At 47.1% G+C, this 17,160-nt stretch overlaps 3 protein-coding genes across 6 annotated transcripts; 1 reads left to right on the top strand and 2 right to left on the bottom strand.

The window, feature by feature from the left end:
• Positions 1–1,153: 1,153 nt before the first annotated feature.
• Positions 1,154–4,702, bottom strand: apoob (apolipoprotein O, b). 2 transcript variants are annotated; one of them, XM_084702624.1, is made up of 8 exons: positions 4,561–4,702; positions 4,043–4,144; positions 3,781–3,903; positions 3,641–3,673; positions 3,232–3,382; positions 3,050–3,141; positions 2,085–2,174; positions 1,154–1,740 (listed from the first exon to the last, which is right to left on the bottom strand). In XM_084702624.1, exons 1-8 carry the CDS (start codon positions 4,579–4,581, stop codon positions 1,696–1,698), a joined length of 657 nt encoding a protein of 218 aa, XP_084558750.1. In that variant the 5' UTR covers positions 4,582–4,702; the 3' UTR covers positions 1,154–1,695. The 2 variants fall into 2 exon arrangements, with proteins under 2 accessions (XP_084558750.1, XP_084558751.1); XM_084702625.1 differs by having other exon boundaries at positions 4,043–4,196; positions 4,561–4,616.
• Positions 4,703–4,709: 7 nt separating this feature from the next.
• klhl15 (kelch-like family member 15) lies at positions 4,710–11,517 on the bottom strand. 3 transcript variants are annotated; one of them, XM_084702621.1, is made up of 9 exons: positions 11,228–11,517; positions 10,531–10,618; positions 9,298–9,436; positions 8,962–9,150; positions 8,326–8,550; positions 8,002–8,163; positions 7,695–7,904; positions 7,390–7,580; positions 4,710–7,278 (listed from the first exon to the last, which is right to left on the bottom strand). In XM_084702621.1, exons 1-9 carry the CDS (start codon positions 11,286–11,288, stop codon positions 6,513–6,515), a joined length of 2,031 nt encoding a protein of 676 aa, XP_084558747.1. In that variant the 5' UTR covers positions 11,289–11,517; the 3' UTR covers positions 4,710–6,512. The 3 variants fall into 3 exon arrangements, with proteins under 3 accessions (XP_084558747.1, XP_084558748.1, XP_084558749.1); XM_084702622.1 differs by lacking the exon at positions 11,228–11,517 and adding an exon at positions 9,963–10,073; XM_084702623.1 differs by lacking the exon at positions 10,531–10,618 and having other exon boundaries at positions 11,228–11,516.
• Positions 11,518–12,672: 1,155 nt separating this feature from the next.
• On the top strand, positions 12,673–17,094 carry eif2s3 (eukaryotic translation initiation factor 2, subunit 3 gamma). Its single transcript, XM_084703159.1, has 12 exons — positions 12,673–12,776; positions 13,370–13,433; positions 13,539–13,666; positions 13,779–13,900; positions 14,073–14,167; positions 14,458–14,616; positions 14,751–14,885; positions 15,084–15,178; positions 15,285–15,429; positions 15,566–15,735; positions 15,900–16,072; positions 16,405–17,094. Exons 1-12 carry the CDS (start codon positions 12,708–12,710, stop codon positions 16,466–16,468), a joined length of 1,419 nt encoding a protein of 472 aa, XP_084559285.1. The 5' UTR covers positions 12,673–12,707; the 3' UTR covers positions 16,469–17,094.
• The last annotated feature ends 66 nt before the right edge of the window (positions 17,095–17,160 follow it).

Here is a 17,160-nt window from a genome sequence, read left to right as displayed (position 1 = left end):
GTTCTCTACAAACCACACCCTTGCACAAAGTGCACGTGACTAAAAGAAACAAAAGATTTGGCATCAAACACCGATTTAAATGAGGGAAAATTGGGAGTACCTGTGCAACCAGCAGATAAACATGGAGAAATAGATCAGGGCCATGTAAAGCTGAGTGTCACCCTGCCCCCACCTCTCGTATGCTAAAATCTGAAGTTGCTGGATGAGTTTCCATTTAATTGCTCTCACACCTCAAGGTGTAACCTACTGTAGCATTGCTTGTCATATGTTGATAAGGGACAAGATGAGGTCTGATTTGTTGTTGAGTATAAATGAAATTGTGAATTGATCCATCTCCTGAGACCTTCTCATTTCTGGCTTGTCCTTCCTCACCTCTTGCTTTCTATCTCTGGTTTACAATAATCATGGTAGAGTAATGGCATAATTTGGTTCATGTTAATACACTGTTCAGTTTCCCATCTTCCTTTAATCTGTAGGAGAATTCGTTTTTGTGGTTTGGCCAATATTAAACCCTACAGTCACAATTACCTTTATTTACACTCAAAAATGGAGGGAGCATTTTGGTCACAGCCAAGTGCACTCACCCCCCTTGAACTGCCCTGTTTGTGTTCTTGAGTTCAACCTAGTTACAGACTAACAATTGCCTGGAGGGCAACCAGGAATTAGGGGATAAATACTATTTTAAAAATAGCTTTGCTATACTGTTGAGGATGTGTTGCTTAGACACATTTTGAGAATATTCCAGTAATTTCAACTCTGGCAGGGCCAACAGTCTGGACAGAGAACTGGGAACTATCTGCATTGATAACCTTTTCAGACAAAGGCATTCTACTCCTGTACCAGCAATAAAACCTTTTAGACCTCATTACAACCCTGCCTTGAGACATTCTGGATCAATCGCTTACAGTTTACAGAACAGGCTTGCTTAAGAGTTTTAGTATCAACTATAGTTGGAATTTTCTTAACAATGCTGAACTTTACCTCCTGTAGAAAAGTAATCACACTTACATAAGTGTTAACAACCACTTTGAATAAGATAGTACAGGTAATTGTCTAGGAATCGATTTGGCAGCAAACCAAAATGGAAACTGCCAGAATATTGAATACTGATGCTGTCACTGTGCATGGAACGTTCTTAATTACATTCAAATAGTCACGTAAAACAAAAATATATTTCCATATTACTTTCATTTGTTGGGACAACATATTTCAAATACTGTAGGCATGAGCAATGAATTACACCTTCAAACACATTTAAAACATAATTTAAACAATAATCTGGATATAACTTTACTGTGACATACAAATAGTAGTCTACCTTGTGAATCTTGGACAAGGAAATAATATATCTGTAAATAAATATACAAATCCAGTCCAAACAACCATTTAAAAAGCTGTTTGTCTGCCAACATTGGAAATATGCAAGGATGTGTAATCATGTTGACATGGTGAGAAACTGATTCAGAAGTTTTTATAACTCTAATAAAGCCATCTCGATGTGCACAACAACCATATGAATATGAGTGTTAGTGTGAACCAAATGTTCTTATTCTTTATAGAATTTAGGCTTTAAGTAAAGAATATGTTCTCTCTCATAAAGAGTAAGTTGGCCTGCAATCATCAAATGTTTCAGAGAGGTGTGTGTGTGAGGGCGGTGGCACTGTTGCAGGTGTGTGTCCAGAGCGTCTCTCTCTCTCAGCTGGACGGCCCGCTGCTTCCTGGCTGCTCCTTTTGCTCAGGCTGAGGGACAGGAAGTGACACGTGCACACATTTGATACAGCAGCTCCTGTGACAAGTGTCGCAGAGTCGCTTCGATAATATCGATTTCACCGTCACATGTCGCTACACACGACTCCTGTGACTTACAAACACACGTGTCCACCTGCTTAGGCAGCCACCGAAGTAGGCCATGCTGCTCATTAGTGTGAGGTGTCAGTGTCACCTAACCCTAGGCTTCCTGAGTACCTATGTGCTGATTGTTTACTACCAGAGGTGCTCAAGAATCTCTGGGTTCACATTTCTTCTCTTGTCTCCTCTTGTTTCAATGACACTTGGCTTTAAAGAGGTTGTTCAAAGAAACTCACGTTCTTTCCAGCGAAAGGCAGCTCCTTCCATAGTTTCTCTATAGCACCACGCCCCTGCAAACCCCAGGCGAACACAGAGTCCTTGCTCACCTGAGACAGAGAAAAACAACAATTAGAGCAATGCACAGGGGATGCGCGCATGCATCCACGCGCACACACACACACACAGAAACACACATTATAAAGAGGCCTCCGAGATAATGGCTCCATGGAAACAAGCATATGGTGAAAGGTTTAGAGGTCTGGCCGTAACACACAATAAAACACAGATTTATTGTCATAAAGAAATAACCCATCCTATCTCAATATCTCACACTATTATAACCACATGATCCTCCAGCTGTCCATAAACCACTAAGCAACCACCCATTGGCCCCATATTTCCTTCCCAACAATGAGCACCTGTGCAATCACTTCTGCATCCTCCTGGTTCTATATTCATCCCATGTGTTTGCACATGTGTATCCTGTAGTCAGTCAGATATGTGGTTTGTGTGTATTCATGTGCGTGTATGTGTGTGTGTGTGTGTGTGTGTGTGTGGGGGACGGGGGTGTCTGGACTCTCAGTACAACAGAGGTGGAATATATGAACAAAAGGGGAACTTGAACAAAGAAGTCACGCATGTATTAAATGTGCACAGTGGATGAAAAATTGCTTACAGTTGATGTTAAAATCTGAAATGGGGGAGGGGGGTGGTATTTGTGGTGGGTGTGACTTTAACGAAAAGTTCACAACCTCAGACCTGAAAATATCACAAAATTCCATTCCATATCTGTCTGGCTACAATAACATTCAACAGACAAGTCAAAAGGGAAAAGGGCAAGGTACCCCACCGCCCTAATGACATATTTCACACACGCACACTTCACAGCCAGCCTTTCCTGCAGGAAACCATAGCCCTCCCAGATAAGAAGAGAGGAACCCACATTATTACAAACATAGATCCATCCACACACAGCTGTTACCTTGGCGATAGAGGCAGCCTGCTGAGGATAAAACATGGAGGCACTCAGGGCCATGAGACCCAGAGGAAACACCAGCCTCTTCACCCTAGAACCTGACACACACACAAGAAGAGGAGCGTCAGGCTTGGTGTGTGTGTGTGTGTGTGTGTGTGTGTGTCTGTCTGTGCGCAGGCATGCATTACCTTTGGCCAGGTAGAGTCCGAGGAAGCCTGAGAAGCCGACGACCCCAACACTGGGGTAAAGGTCAGAGGGAGGATCATTGAGGAACTCATAGATGTCTGTGACAGTCTGAACACTGCTGCTCACAGTGGGCTCCACTGTCCTGTAGTACTCCTGGGTACCACAGCAGAATAGACCAAGGAAGGGGGAGTAAGTGTGGAAGGTTTGGAGCAGTCAAGTCTTTCACACCATTATCAGGGTTCTCTGTTCTCAACCGCATTTCATTGGATGTGAGAATATAGAAAAAACATTGTGGAAGAAACACATTCAGAGGCAACATTTGAGTTTGCGCTTAACCGATATTCAACCTGGAGAAAGAAAAAAAATGACTTGGAAAATAACATGCACTTTGTTGATCACAGCCTTACAGACCTCTGCTTTGGCCAGGGTAGATATACCGGTTTCCTAGAAGGAAACAAAGCCATAAATAAAACAAGTTCCAGGACTCACACACATGCACATTTACACAAACACATCTACCAAGTAATGTCAGGTGTGTCAAAAACAGCTACCTGGAACTGATTTGTGTAAGGCTCTGCCCATTTTCTAAGAGTTGCAACACTCTCTTCCACTGGCCCAACCTCCGGTTCCACATACCGGAGCTGAGGCTCGGGAGCTGTGTAGAGGGATGGCAACTGCACAAGCGCACACACACACCTTTTATTTGTTCTGCTCTATTAGCTGTGAATAGTTCCACATTCCATTCTGCCATCGCTGATTAAATCACAACATTAGCTAGGTTACTTGACAGGTGCACAATCATAGCTACTGTACCTCCTCAATACTCATAGCCGCGGCTTTCTTGACCTCACTGGCGGCCAGTACCGTCCCAGTCATCATGCCAAGAAGCCCGGGGACTGTGACGGGCAGCGACACCTGGTGGTGGTAGATGTGAGGTGAAGGAGAGTAGCCACTGTCATCCTTGTAGCTAAAGAAGGGCATGAGGGATGCTGTAGCACTTTCGCTCCTCAGCAATTCACTTTCAGAAAATAATCAATGATTTGCATCCCCCATATAAACCCCAATTGGCAAGACTGCTCATCACATTGTGGTCAATCTTTTACTATCTAAGGTAACATTTAACAAGCAAGCTAGGGTGCTTAGAGCACGTCAGCTGACAGCAAGCTAGCTAGTAGCACAGTTTAGAGCCAGTGTGCTGGATATTCACGTCGCGTATTTATATCAAACATATGTTAAGTAGTAACTGTTTGGATCATATTGAGCATCGTTATGGTTGCAACATAATATTCTCAGATTTGGCTAAACAATTATATAAAGAAATATCATCGTACCAGTTTCCGAAGGTTTGACATTTCCTTCTGTGTGACTAATGATTTGTACGGCAAGTCTGAAGGCAAAATACACCAAAACAACCGCTTTCTCACCGTGCACGCAAGATGACGCACACACGCACACAATACAAAACAACCGAACAAGAGTAGAAAGCTGTATGAACATTTATTTCCTTCAAGAAATTACAAACTGTTCCAAATAGTGGCTACTCAGATTATACGTTTCATTTCATTTTTTCAGCGTACAGGGTTTTGTTTTATCCTCTTGAGCCTAACCTATTATTTTAACCTACTGAAATACGGAAGGATGATGAGTGGATTTAAAAATGCTGAGCTATGACAGGCCGTGCCCTAAACAAAAATAACAGTAGTATAGCATACACAGTTTGAGCTGCATAAGAAGCGTTTTGAAGACTTGAATTTTGGCATATATTATAGTTAATGGTACATATAGACTGTAATTCAGACAAATAAACAATGACACCATGGAGACAGATGGGCCCGCTGGTAATTCTCTACTCTACCTGCCTTTGCCATATCAATGCAGCACGTCAGATAACAAGCTACTACCCGTGATCAAACATTATGGTAGCCTTACAGCTGAGGATTCTACATGGTACAGTACTTGAACCAGTCAACTATTTCATTTCACCACAGAGATCTGCATGTTTAAACGCAACCGTGTGAACACTGCATCGCTGGTTTGATGAGCTTTGGCAGGAGGGATGACAGTAAGATCAGCTTCTCTCTCGATATTGCTGAATTGGTGCGGACTTGGGAAAGAGAGGGAAGCATGACGGTGGGAGAGTAAAATGTTTTGAAGCGCATAAATACACGATGTTCCTCTTTCAAAGCACTCTAAAGTCTGAATGATCTACAAAGCTGCATGGTGACACATGCACAGTGACAGGAAGCTGTAGAGAATCAAAACATTGCTGACTGAACTGCATTCGTATGTGCTTTAGCCCTTTTCGTAGTTGCACATATAAAAAGAGGAAGAGAGCCAGAGACATGACTAGGTCCAGACACTTATCTAAAGGTATAACCAGCTAGAGATGTGGTCAATTAAGCTGTATATTCTTACAGACTATCCAGGAAATGTATCCCATGGATGGATCCTGCTACAAAACATACCCATGGAGCCACATCCAAAGCCTAGGGAGTGAGAAAAGCATGAGAAACATAAATCAAAGTAGCCTTTCGGTGTCAAGGGTCCTCTTTAACAGTGAATGACCCCTGACCTCTCATCTCTGACTGGCACACAGCAGCGGAACAGCATTACAATATGCAATCATGACATCGTCAACATCAGTATTGGACTAAGGAGCCCTCACACAGCCAGTAGTGTATATTTGTTTTCTTCTTCTTTCAATTCTCTCAGTTCAGTACATGCGTCATTCAGCTGCACGGGTGCGCACACCCACATACATACATGTTGGCAAACACCCACACTCACACATTTCAGCTCCCCAAGCCCCGGCACGGGGTGCAGGGGAACACAGACGAGATCCTTCACACAAACATGAACACATTGGCGATTAGAATGGAGTTATAGGAGAGTAGAGCTGCTAGATCTCAGACAGAATAAATACAGTAAAATATGAAACTGACCGTAGTCCACATACAAATTAAAAATACATCTGCAGAATGAAAACCAACCTCCCCCCCCCCCCCCCTCACATTTTTCCCTTTTTTCTGACAAAGCGTATTTCTTTGAAAAGGATCAACCACAACGGACCACTTTCCATCATTACGGACAGAAAACGATGGCGCATTGTTTCATCTTTGTCTCAAATAAGCACTGGTCTCTAGTTTAAAAGCGTCAGCATACGAGTATTAGTTTCACACCTGTAAACACCTACCACCCACAGTCCCAGGACTTAGTGGGAGGACTCAGTCATATTAGTGGGAGTTCCTAGAGCAAAAAAAAGGAGGCGTGTTTAAACCAGACCTCAGCTGCATCGTCTGACGTGCTCTAGCACGTACTCAGGAAAGTGCAGACTGCACACCTGCAGCCCGTCCAGTTTGCAAGGCATCCTGGGATACTCGTCCTCTTTCCACTTGTTTTCTTCCGGGTCGAAGGTGAGGATGGAGTCACTGTAGTGGCCGTTGTAACACAGCCCCCCCAGGACCATGATCTGCCTGTCCAGCACGGCCACCCCGTGGCCGCTGCGCCCTATGGGCATGGACGCCAGGATGGTCCACTCGTCTGTCTCTGGGTCGTACACCTCGGTGGACGGGCACCCTTGGGACTCGAAGGAAGCCCTCAGGATCACGCACACGCCTCCAAACACATACAGCTTCCCATTGTGGGAGATCATCTTGTGAAAGCAGCGGGCGTAGTTCATCTTGGACTTGTTCTCCCAGCAGTTGGTGTGTGTGCTGGGGAGGAGGGGGCTGCGGCCCGCCCGTGTCCTGTGTGTGTCTGCGGCCCCAGCTCCGCCCCCGCACACCCCCTCCCCGCCGCCCCCCTCCCGGCCTGGGTCGAACACGCACACCTGCTTGGAGGTGGAGGAGGAGGTGATGCCCCCAGTGATGTACAGCTTGCCGTTGAGAACCGTTCCTTCGTGGCCGTACTTGTTGACGGGGTACGGGTCCACAAACTCCCAGCGGTCCTCCGTGATGTCGTAGCGCTCCGTGGAATAGAAGGTCTCGTCGCGTGTGCGACCCGCCACGGCGTAGATGAACTTGCCAATGACACCCACGGCAAACTCCGATCTGGAAAGAAATCGTAAACAATGTCGGCAAAATCGAAAGAGCGTCTCACTTAAACTCAGCTATTCGTGGTTTTTTTTGTCAGAAAGGAGAGAACAGCGACGTAGTCCGGACCTGGGCACGGACATGTCCGCCATGCGGAGCCAGGAGTTCTGACGGGGGTCGTAGCGGTAGACTTTGGAGGACGCGTGGAACTCGCCGTCTGGGCCCAACTCCTCCCCTCCGAGCAGGAAGGCAAAGTTGTTGACGATGGCCAGGCAGTCTGGCCTCAGAGGCACCTGGGGTCCCTCCAGCTCCCACCACACCTGGGGAGTACACACCCACAGCACATTAGAAACATACACCCAACGTTGAGAGAAAAACTAATCAATTGTGCGCGAAAAGATTGCTCGATATTCCCACAGGATCCCCACACGCACCTTGGGCCTGTGCAGGAGCAGGATCTTGCTGTTCACCATGCTGTGTCCGATCATGCCTCTGAACACGGCGGTCTGCGGTCGCACCGAGCGGATGCGGTTGGAGCGCGCCTCCACCAGAGGCTGCTCGTTGACGTCGTGGAAGTAGCTCAGCGCCTGGTCCACATCCTGTCGCAGTTGCCGCGAGTAACGGTAAAACTCAGAGGTTTTCACCTGCGACAAGGTCGGGGCCAGGGGGTTAGAACCGGCGAGAACGTTAAAACCGGGTTGACAGTTGGACCCGGGGCCTCGCGGAGGCTGCGTCCCTTACCTTCTCGAAGACGTTGGCCGGGGTCATGAGACAGAAGCGGAGGGATTGGACGATGGTGTCCGTGTGTCTCCAGCGCCGCCGGTCGTGTCGGAGCCAGGCTTGCACGGCCTCGTACAGCTCGATCTCCGGGAAGCGACTCAGAGCGTCGCTGTCTAAGTACGCCTGGGGATGGGGAAGAAGCACAGCGCCCATGACAGTGGTCACGTTTGGTCGTCCAACACACTATACACAGTCCACTGCGCCACACCACACACACACACACAACACACTCAAGCCATGATGCGAAATTAGATGAGTGTTTTATGACCAAAAGGTCCTCCACACCTGCAGTCTCTCCAGGCTGAGGTAGGACAGGAAGTCGGGTCTGCTCATCAGAGGGACAAAGTTCTCCAGCAGGAAGTTGTCGAGCTGCTCCTGGACTCCCTCCACTCCCACGCTGAAGTCCTCCAGGAGGCGCATGACCTCGGCACAGTTCTCCAGGCAGATCTTGGCCAGCAGGAAGGAGCAGCAGAACTCCACCGCCTCCGTCAGCTGCACGTACATGGCTGCCTAGGAGGGCGAGAGATGACGAGGGAGCGAGGGAGGGAGGTGGAGACGGAGGGAGGTGGAGACGGAGGGAGGGAGGTGGAGATGGAGGGAGGTGGAGACGGAGGGAGGTGGAGATGGAGGGAGGTGGAGATGGAGGGATGTGGAGATGGAGGGAGGTGGAGATGGAGGGAGGTGGAGACGGAGGGAGGTGGAGATGGAGGGAGGTGGAGATGGAGGGATGTGGAGATGGAGGGAGGTGGAGACGGAGGGAGGTGGAGATGGAGGGAGGTGGAGACAGACGGAGGTGGAGAAAGACATGGAGGTGGAGTGAGAATTGCAAATGGAAAGATACAAATGTGTTCCATTCCATTTACAGCATTTGACAGTGGCATCAACCAAATGAAATGTCTGATGTGTGTCTGTGTGTTTCACCTGCAGTATCTCCTGGACGGTGGGCATGCTGAGCTCCAGAGACCCGTAGTACATGAATCTCAGCACATGGCCAAACCCTGCTGCCGTCAAGCCCTTCATGTGGATCTTGTCTTGGTCTCTTTCACGCATGTCCGCTGTGAACATCACTCGGAAGTAGTCACTCTGGGTCGCCAGAAGGGCTTTGTGGGCCTTGGAGTGAAGAGGATCAAGTGTTCATTGAGCGTCATTTCAATACATACTGTACCACATTGATGGCTCCAGTGTATTCCCACAGGCGGGTGTAAGAGTGCGTGTGTGTGGGTTTGTGTGAGACCGATCTCATGCTTGCTGCTGTACCTGGAAGTGATGTTCTTCGATCAGCAGCGTGACGTCCAATAGGAGACGCTCTTCATAGAGCGCCCTGAAACCTGAGGACACACTCCCATCATGCACCTGGGACAGGTACACCTCCACGTCCCCCCCCGACATCACACACCTGGGGGGGAGGGGGGTGACAGAGGAGGGGGCGAGAGGGAATCAGAGAGGTGAAAAGACAGATTACAGGCCGTGGCATGACACTGGTCTTGGTCCTAGTCTGTTTATGATGGTTGTACAGGCTTGAATATTACATGTTGCTTTAGGTTGTTTATCAGCTACAGCTCAGTTAACGTCGAAAGACAATCAAAATAATTCCATATCGTGCAACATCTATGACATCCGTCTTGGCTTGTCTCTGAATTACGTCAGGAACGTAACAGGAACAAATGTTTGAATTCTCTCCCACCCTTACACACACAAACACATGATCACAACACAGTATCAGGCCCACACGCACATGCCCTCCTTGCACAGTATGCCAACCCTACATATTGGCAGACACACATGCTCCCTGACAGGCTGTAAGAAAACACCAACCAGCCTACACAAGGCCAACACAAATACCTGCATGCACAATCACTTGTAAATACGCTCTCATACCCACAATGCATGCAAACATACACACACACACAACGTACACTCACCTCTGATTGGCCACGGGCATGTCAGAGGGGGTTGTCCGAGCCAATCAGAGGACAGTGCCCCTTGTGTCCAGGAAAAAACTAACAATGGCCCTTTTCTGTGGAGTGAATCACCTAGACAACAAACCCAACACAATGCCCACATTAAAGCATGTCTGCTGAGTCCATAAACATATATGTGTCAACATTGTTTTATAAACTTTTCCCACTAACCTCTGGGCACATTTCCTGGCCAGACTAAGCTGAGAGTATCTAAGAATCAGGAGACCCTAAATCTACACCTGCACACTAACATTCAAAGTTTCTTCAATTATTCGTCCTAGATTATGTTCCTCCTATCTTTTCAGAAGGCAATGTGATTCAAGTAAGTTGGAAGGGGATGCATTCAAACTACTAGATCTAGATAAAAGCGGTCTTAAAGTCTTAAAGCGGTCCTACACATTGAATCAAATTAAGGTTGCCATGTTTAACTCCATTCAACATTCGTAATGTCAGGTACGTGACTGCTCTTTGGGGTGGGATTGTGGACAATATGTAAAGTAAGAAAGCGTTACTGTCATGGAAACGGTACCTTTTTGGGCCCGGGTGGACAGTCTCGGGCTTCACAGAGAACACGGTGAGGGAACGCTCACATTTCCTCTGCTTATGTTTACCTTGATCTGACAGACCAAACAAAAACACAGGTCATGACCAGCACACAACCTTCTTTAAAATAGTGTTTTGATTGAACCGATAACTCTCTCACATCATACAAACAACTAAAGTGCTGGCTCGATAGCTGTGTTTTTATCCAAGTGAATTGTAGCATGATGCATGCTGGCAGTGAAGCAGATCAACCAAATTTGAGTCGGGTCACGACACGCGTCAAGTGCAAACAGCAACTTTAGCCTGCGCAGCGTCAACATCATCAGCGTAGGGGAGCGTTGGCCACAGGTGTAAATATACATACTTCACCTGTATATTATTGCATGGCGTAGGAAGCCAGTGAACAAGATGTGCAAAGGTATCTATGCTCATGATCTCATTTTGCTATCCTAGATAAACCTGTCTGAGCTGTCTTAGCTGTGTAGTACTACAACTAGCTGTAGCCGCATTTTATTTTCACTTACGGCTATTTATGGGATATTCAGTTGAGATTTCCATGTAACTAGCCAGCACGGTACTGGTCAAAGACAATTTTACAGTCACGGTTACGAATGTTATAGTCCCCTCACAATGGCATCCTATAAAAATTGGCTAGTCAGCTAGCTGGCTAAGCTCGTTCTCACCTCGGCGATGCGAGTCCCCACAACCCCTCTTCGACCAAGCAGCTCTGGGTCCTTCGGACATGGGTTGTGGGTATGAATCCGGGATCAAGAAAACGGACTGTAAAAATGCATTTCCTTATAGTCCATTATAACGCCACCTCTTATTTAATTAGACTCTAAATGTTATAGAAATCAAAATACAGCTTGTCTATGGAGTCAATATCCATTGCCGACGCCATACTATTCTCTGCACTAGCGTCACATCCCGTTCGAACGGAACTGAAGGGCGTTGTGCAGTGCAGTGAACCTGCTGAATGCTGTCCTCAAGTCATCAAGTCAACATCAGGACCAGCCAGATTTATCAATCAACCGTCAACTCCCAGTAGAATGAACCTGGACCTTCCACATATTAGTCAGCCTTTAGAGCAATCCTCATTAAATCAATCATCATGTATTGCTTCAAAGCCTGCACCAGTGATAGTAGCCTACTTAGATGTCCAGGTGATGCAATCCAAAAAATACTGTAATAGTGTTGGCTGAATAAATGTGTGGCTGAACGGAAAAGTCAAGCCATGTTCGTGGACTCTTGGAGCGAAAACAGGGAGTCCTGCCTGCACCTGTGCCGAACAGCAGGACCCAAAGGTGTGACCACCACATGGCATTATGAATCACTCACTTTTTGGCAGATCCTGTCTTGATTTAACTGACTGCCTCAATAGAAAGATACAAGACAGTCATGCATAAACTGGATTTATCAATTCATCATTTTCATGTTATTAATCAGGGTGCTGCATATTAATATCACTGGTCAATGCCATAGCAATGGATATGCAACCCAATTATAGGGCCCTATCCTCTCCGATGAGGGGTTAAATAAACCTATGTGAGGGCACCATATAGTGATTTTATATACTGTGAGCATAATTACCTAATTGTAATGTAATTCAGATTTGGAAAATTCCTGGTGTACACCACGTACACAACCTCCTTACTATGGACAGAGTATAGAAGTATGTTATACTCTTTGCTATGGATCCGAAATAGAAACTACAGAAGAGCACAACGTTGACTTTTAATGACATCATCACCAAGAGACGGACCCATACACGCATCAGAAGTTTTTACTGGCTTCTTTTGTGTTTATGGAGTCAAACAACACATAATCCATTAGATTCGACCTAATATATACGACAGTTTACACAATCCAAAATCGGACAATGAGCTTTTATTTGGCTAAATAAATGTACATTTTTGCATCAGAATATTGCATCATCCATAATGTAAGGACCCATGTCCTGCTTTGTGTATTATTAGCCTATACGAATACATATATTAAGTTCTCAACGTTCACTATATTATTTAATTTATACAAAAGTGTATTTCGATGCATTTTCATTTGTGTATACAAATACAAACACGTAAATCACGTCGATGCTTTTTCTGTTCTTGAAAATGATTCAGGCAATCGCTGCGCAATACTCAAATTCCTTTTTCGTTCAAGATGGCGGGTGACGAGTCTGGAGTAACGCTGGGTCAGCCTCATCTTTCTAAACAAGATCTAAGTTCTCTGGTGAGTGTTTATCACTTTGGTAGTATTACTGTCGTCTTCAGGTTCTGATGCCAGTAAAGTTGGTGAAAACGATCTACCGCGGTGTTGTTGGCAGGGCGTTGGAAAACCGGTGTTGAACCACCGCCCGGCACATGACAGAAGTACTATCTGTAAACGGCGTGGGATCTCTCCTATGCTATGCGTTTATTGTACTTTCACCGAAGCTAACTTGCTATCCCGTTTTCTTGTCGTTATTTAAAAAAAAACTATTGATCCGCTTAGTCATGTAATTGTTGATTAGTCTTATTTTTCCATCAAATGTAGCAGCTGTTCATTGTTAGTAATATAGACAGGAAACCTGCCGCAACGTTTTCAGCAGCTTGCATCCTCATGTCCTGAATAGCCTGTGTTTGTCTCATTCTCTCTGAGCGATCGCAACTGAAAATCATTGATCATTCACTGAATAGGATCACCTGGTATGGTGTTATAATGTCACTTATTATCAGCATCCTTGCCTACAGTTTGTCTGTGGTTCTCTTCTGCAGTATTATCTAACGTTTAAATGAATCCTAATAAGAATTAAAATCATGCCAATCAATGTACTTTTTCTTCAGGATGTATCCAAACTGACCCCCCTCTCACAAGAGATCATTAGCAGACAAGCCACAATCAATATCGGTAAGAGAACTTCATCACATCATTCCACCCTATTTATATAAAAAAAATCTTTAGTGTTAAACATTTGACTAACTGTCCTTGAACAACACCATCTTGCACCTGCAGGCACCATCGGTCATGTGGCTCACGGGAAGTCCACAGTGGTTAAGGCCATTTCTGGTGTGCACACTGTCAGGTTCAAGAATGAACTGGAGAGGAACATTACCATCAAACTAGGCTATGCGAATGCAAAGGTAACCCTTGTCAACTGCCCTTTGATTCGACATGAAGGTAGTCCACCTTGCTAACGATCAGAGTTAAATAACTCGGAACTCTTCTAATCCCCCTTGCGTCTGCCCGACCCAGGTGTATAAACTGGACGACCCTAGCTGTCCCAGGCCAGAATGCTACAGGTCGTGTGGCAGCAGCACGCCTGATGAGTTCCCCACAGACATCCCCGGCACGAAGGGCAACTTCAAACTAGTCAGGTAAGACTCGCTACCTGCACAGGATGAATCAAGTTCATGACATTATGATTCACACAGTCACGGCATTTTTGCGCGTGCTGAACTCAAATCTCAAAGGGAAGGCTTTGTTTTGGGTGTGGGATGGGGAGAGCCTTCCTTCAGTAACATCCTCCTATCTCTCCCGCTCTCTCAGGCATGTGTCGTTTGTGGATTGTCCTGGGCACGACATTCTGATGGCCACCATGTTGAACGGAGCTGCTGTCATGGACGCGGCTCTGCTCTTGATTGGTGAGACGGCTTCACCGACATTTGGATGTGACTCCCATCAAAGGAGGGATTGAGGCTGTCGCATTGGACCACAGCCTTAAGCCTTCCTTTGACTGGCAAATTCCAACCTCATATGTTTCTGCATTAGCACTTCTATAAAGAGGAATAATCATAGGGTTGGGTTTGGCAGCTGTCTCGGGATGCTAAAGTGTTCTGTGCAGAACTCCCAAGTTCCTCAGGTTGCAAATAGCTCAATGAGATGCTCTCAAGAGTCCATGTTAAAATATCCCTCCTGTTCTGTCCTCTCCCAGCCGGTAACGAGTCGTGTCCCCAGCCCCAGACGTCGGAGCACTTGGCAGCCATAGAGATCATGAAGCTGAAGCACATTCTGATCCTGCAGAACAAGATCGACCTGGTCAAGGAGAGCCAGGCCAAGGAGCAGTATGAGCAGATCCTAGCCTTTGTACAGGGTGGGTGCCCCCTTTGTCTTGAGGTCTCTGCATGTTAAAGTGGCTTTAGAATGTGTTCACAAGGCATTTTCTCCTTGAAGCTGCTCTGTGTGTGTGCTTAATCTGTCCTCTCATATTTTTTGTTTCCCCTACAGGCACCGTGGCAGAGGGCGCTCCAATCATTCCAATCTCTGCCCAGCTGAAGTACAATATCGAGGTGGTGTGCGAGTACATCGTCAAAAAAATCCCTGTACCCATCAGAGACTTTACCTCCGAGCCCAGACTCATCGGTAAGATGCACGCACAGAAACACACACACAGAAACACACGCACCCATAGAAGCACACACGCACCCACAGAGACACACACGCACCCACAGAGACACACACGCACCCACAGAAACACACACGCACCCACAGAGACACACAGGATGACTGTTAAGCGTCTCTGCCGCATGTCTTCAAGGGGTTGTGTTCTGTTGGTTTCAGTGATCAGGTCGTTTGACGTGAACAAGCCGGGCTGTGAGGTGGATGATTTGAAAGGGGGCGTGGCAGGAGGCAGTATCCTGAAGGGCGTGCTCAAGGTAAAGCCCATCCGCCGCCTCGTCACCAACCCAGGAATTGGAAGTCTCCCACCACGCCCTCAGAAATGACCCAGCCCTCCTGCTGTGTGTGTGTGTGTGTGCTCAGGTGGGCCAGGAGCTGGAGGTGCGTCCAGGCATCGTGTCCAAAGACCACGAAGGGAAGCTCATGTGCAAACCCATCTTCTCCAAGATCGTGTCTCTGTTCGCCGAGCACAATGACCTGCAGTATGCCGCCCCCGGAGGCCTCATCGGTACGAGCTCACTGGCCTGGACAGCTGCTTCCGGGCCTGTCCTGAGGATTCTGGCTGGGCCTCTGAGGGGCCGGCCAGTTTAGTGTGGTTATAAAAAGCATTTCTAAAAAGGTGTGTGTGTGTGTGTGTGTTGTAGGTGTCGGCACCAAGATCGACCCGACGCTGTGCAGAGCCGACCGTATGGTTGGTCAGGTGTTGGGGGCTGTCGGAGCGCTGCCAGAGATCTTCACAGAGCTGGAGATCTCCTACTTCCTCCTCAGGAGGCTGCTGGGAGTACGCACGGAGGGAGACAAGAAGGCCGCCAAGGTGAGCACTGGTGCATGCTGGGATCCGTAGTCGGCGAAGGTCCCTCCCCCTTTTCCCAGTGGCTTGCTGGTTTTCTATGACTTCCGACATCCGTGAGGGAGCTGGATGTCGAGGGCAAATGGCAGGTCAACTGAAGGCATGTGTGTTTACCCATGCTCCTGTAGGTCCAGAAGCTGTCCAAGAACGAGGTGTTGATGGTCAACATCGGCTCGCTGTCAACGGGCGGGCGAGTGAGCGCCGTCAAGGCTGATCTGGCCAAGATCGTTCTGACCAATCCGGTCTGCACAGAGGTGGGGGAGAAGATCGCCCTCAGCCGTCGTGTGGAGAAACATTGGCGGTAAGTCTGGGAGGAGTGGCTCAATGAGAGTGTACCACAACGTACAAACGCATCAGCCCTCAGAAAGAGTTATATTTACATTTTATTTAGTCATTTAGCAGATGCTCCTATCCAGAGCGACTTACAGTAAGTACAGGGACATTCCCCCGAGGCAAGTAGGGTGAAGTGCCTTGCCCAAGGACACAATGTAATTTTGCGCGGCCAGGAATAGAACCGGCAACCATCTGATTAATAGTCCGATTCCCTAACCGCTCAGCCATCTGACTCCCAATACATAAAGTGAGCCTTCTCTGTACATCTGTCTCATTGGTTCTCTTCCTTCCTGTCTTCAGTCTCATTGGCTGGGGCCAGATCAGGAGGGGCGTGACCATCACACCCACGGTGGAGGATGACTGAGGGACCATCCGGCGAGTGTGTGTGTCTGTGTCGCCATGGCGTTGCTCCTTTCAACAGAATGACACATCATCACACTTTTCATACTTGTAGCCGATGGAGGGACAGGGAAGAAACAAGGGTGTCTCAGCAGAGTAAAGTGGCTTCCTCTCCATCTTTCCTTCACTTTCACTGTTCTGCTATATGCTAGCTGAGGCTAATTGCTTCACTAGTCCTGTGTGTTGAGACAAGGACAGGGGAAAGAGGTGGAGAGAAAGCGAGGGGGCCACATTAGACTTTTGAGATGACCCCTTTTGAACGGGTAAAGGGCAGGTCCTGGGTTTTAAGAGGAGTATCTCCCAAAACCAGGCTTGGGCGTTATTCTGTTGGATGCAACACTACAACTACAGAAAGAAATGTTGCAATAGACCGTATATGACTTGCCATTTATTCTGCATGAAAATCATATCCGTTTTACTGTAAAGCTGCATTTCTATCTGAATATTTGGTGACATTGCACCCTCCAGTGTATGGCTCAGGTAAGGTTTCTACATTCTGTAGACGGGGGATGGGGGTATTGTAGTGCCGTTCTTGCTGTTCTGTCCACAGCTTTCAATCTAATGAAACGGAATAAAATACATTTGGAAGAATTGTGTCTGTGGTGTATTTCTGTCCAGGTGGATGTCCGTTTACTGATTTCACTCATTTTCGTGGGG

Source organism: Hypomesus nipponensis, chromosome 8 (genome assembly GCF_054491055.1).
Source record: "Hypomesus nipponensis isolate SF chromosome 8, ASM5449105v1, whole genome shotgun sequence".
NCBI lineage: Eukaryota > Metazoa > Chordata > Actinopteri > Osmeriformes > Osmeridae > Hypomesus > Hypomesus nipponensis.
This window is presented reverse-complemented; position numbering and strand designations above follow the sequence as displayed.

Bases quoted from the DNA above. Each gene is read 5' to 3' on its own strand.
- apoob (XM_084702624.1), bottom strand. From the start codon at position 4,581: ATGTCAAACCTTCGGAAACTG. The intron at 3,142-3,231 runs GTAATGCATGCC...TGTGTGTGTCAG, and splicing joins CGGACTCTACCTGGCCAAAG to GTTCTAGGGTGAAGAGGCTG. The intron at 1,741-2,084 runs GTGAGTTTCTTT...CCTGTCCCTCAG, and splicing joins TGCCTTTCGCTGGAAAGAAC to CCTGAGCAAAAGGAGCAGCC.
- klhl15 (XM_084702621.1), bottom strand. From the start codon at position 11,288: ATGTCCGAAGGACCCAGAGCTGCTTGGTCGAAGAGGGGTTGTGGGGAC. The intron at 10,619-11,227 runs GTGAGAACGAGC...TTGGTCTGTCAG, and splicing joins TGGGGACTCGCATCGCCGAG to ATCAAGGTAAACATAAGCAG. The intron at 7,905-8,001 runs GTAAGGGACGCA...ACCTTGTCGCAG, and splicing joins CGGCCAACGTCTTCGAGAAG to GTGAAAACCTCTGAGTTTTA.
- eif2s3 (XM_084703159.1), top strand. From the start codon at position 12,708: ATGGCGGGTGACGAGTCTGGAGTAACGCTGGGTCAGCCTCATCTTTCT. The intron at 14,886-15,083 runs GTAAGATGCACG...TGTTGGTTTCAG, and splicing joins CTCCGAGCCCAGACTCATCG to TGATCAGGTCGTTTGACGTG. The intron at 15,179-15,284 runs GTAAAGCCCATC...GTGTGTGCTCAG, and splicing joins TCCTGAAGGGCGTGCTCAAG to GTGGGCCAGGAGCTGGAGGT.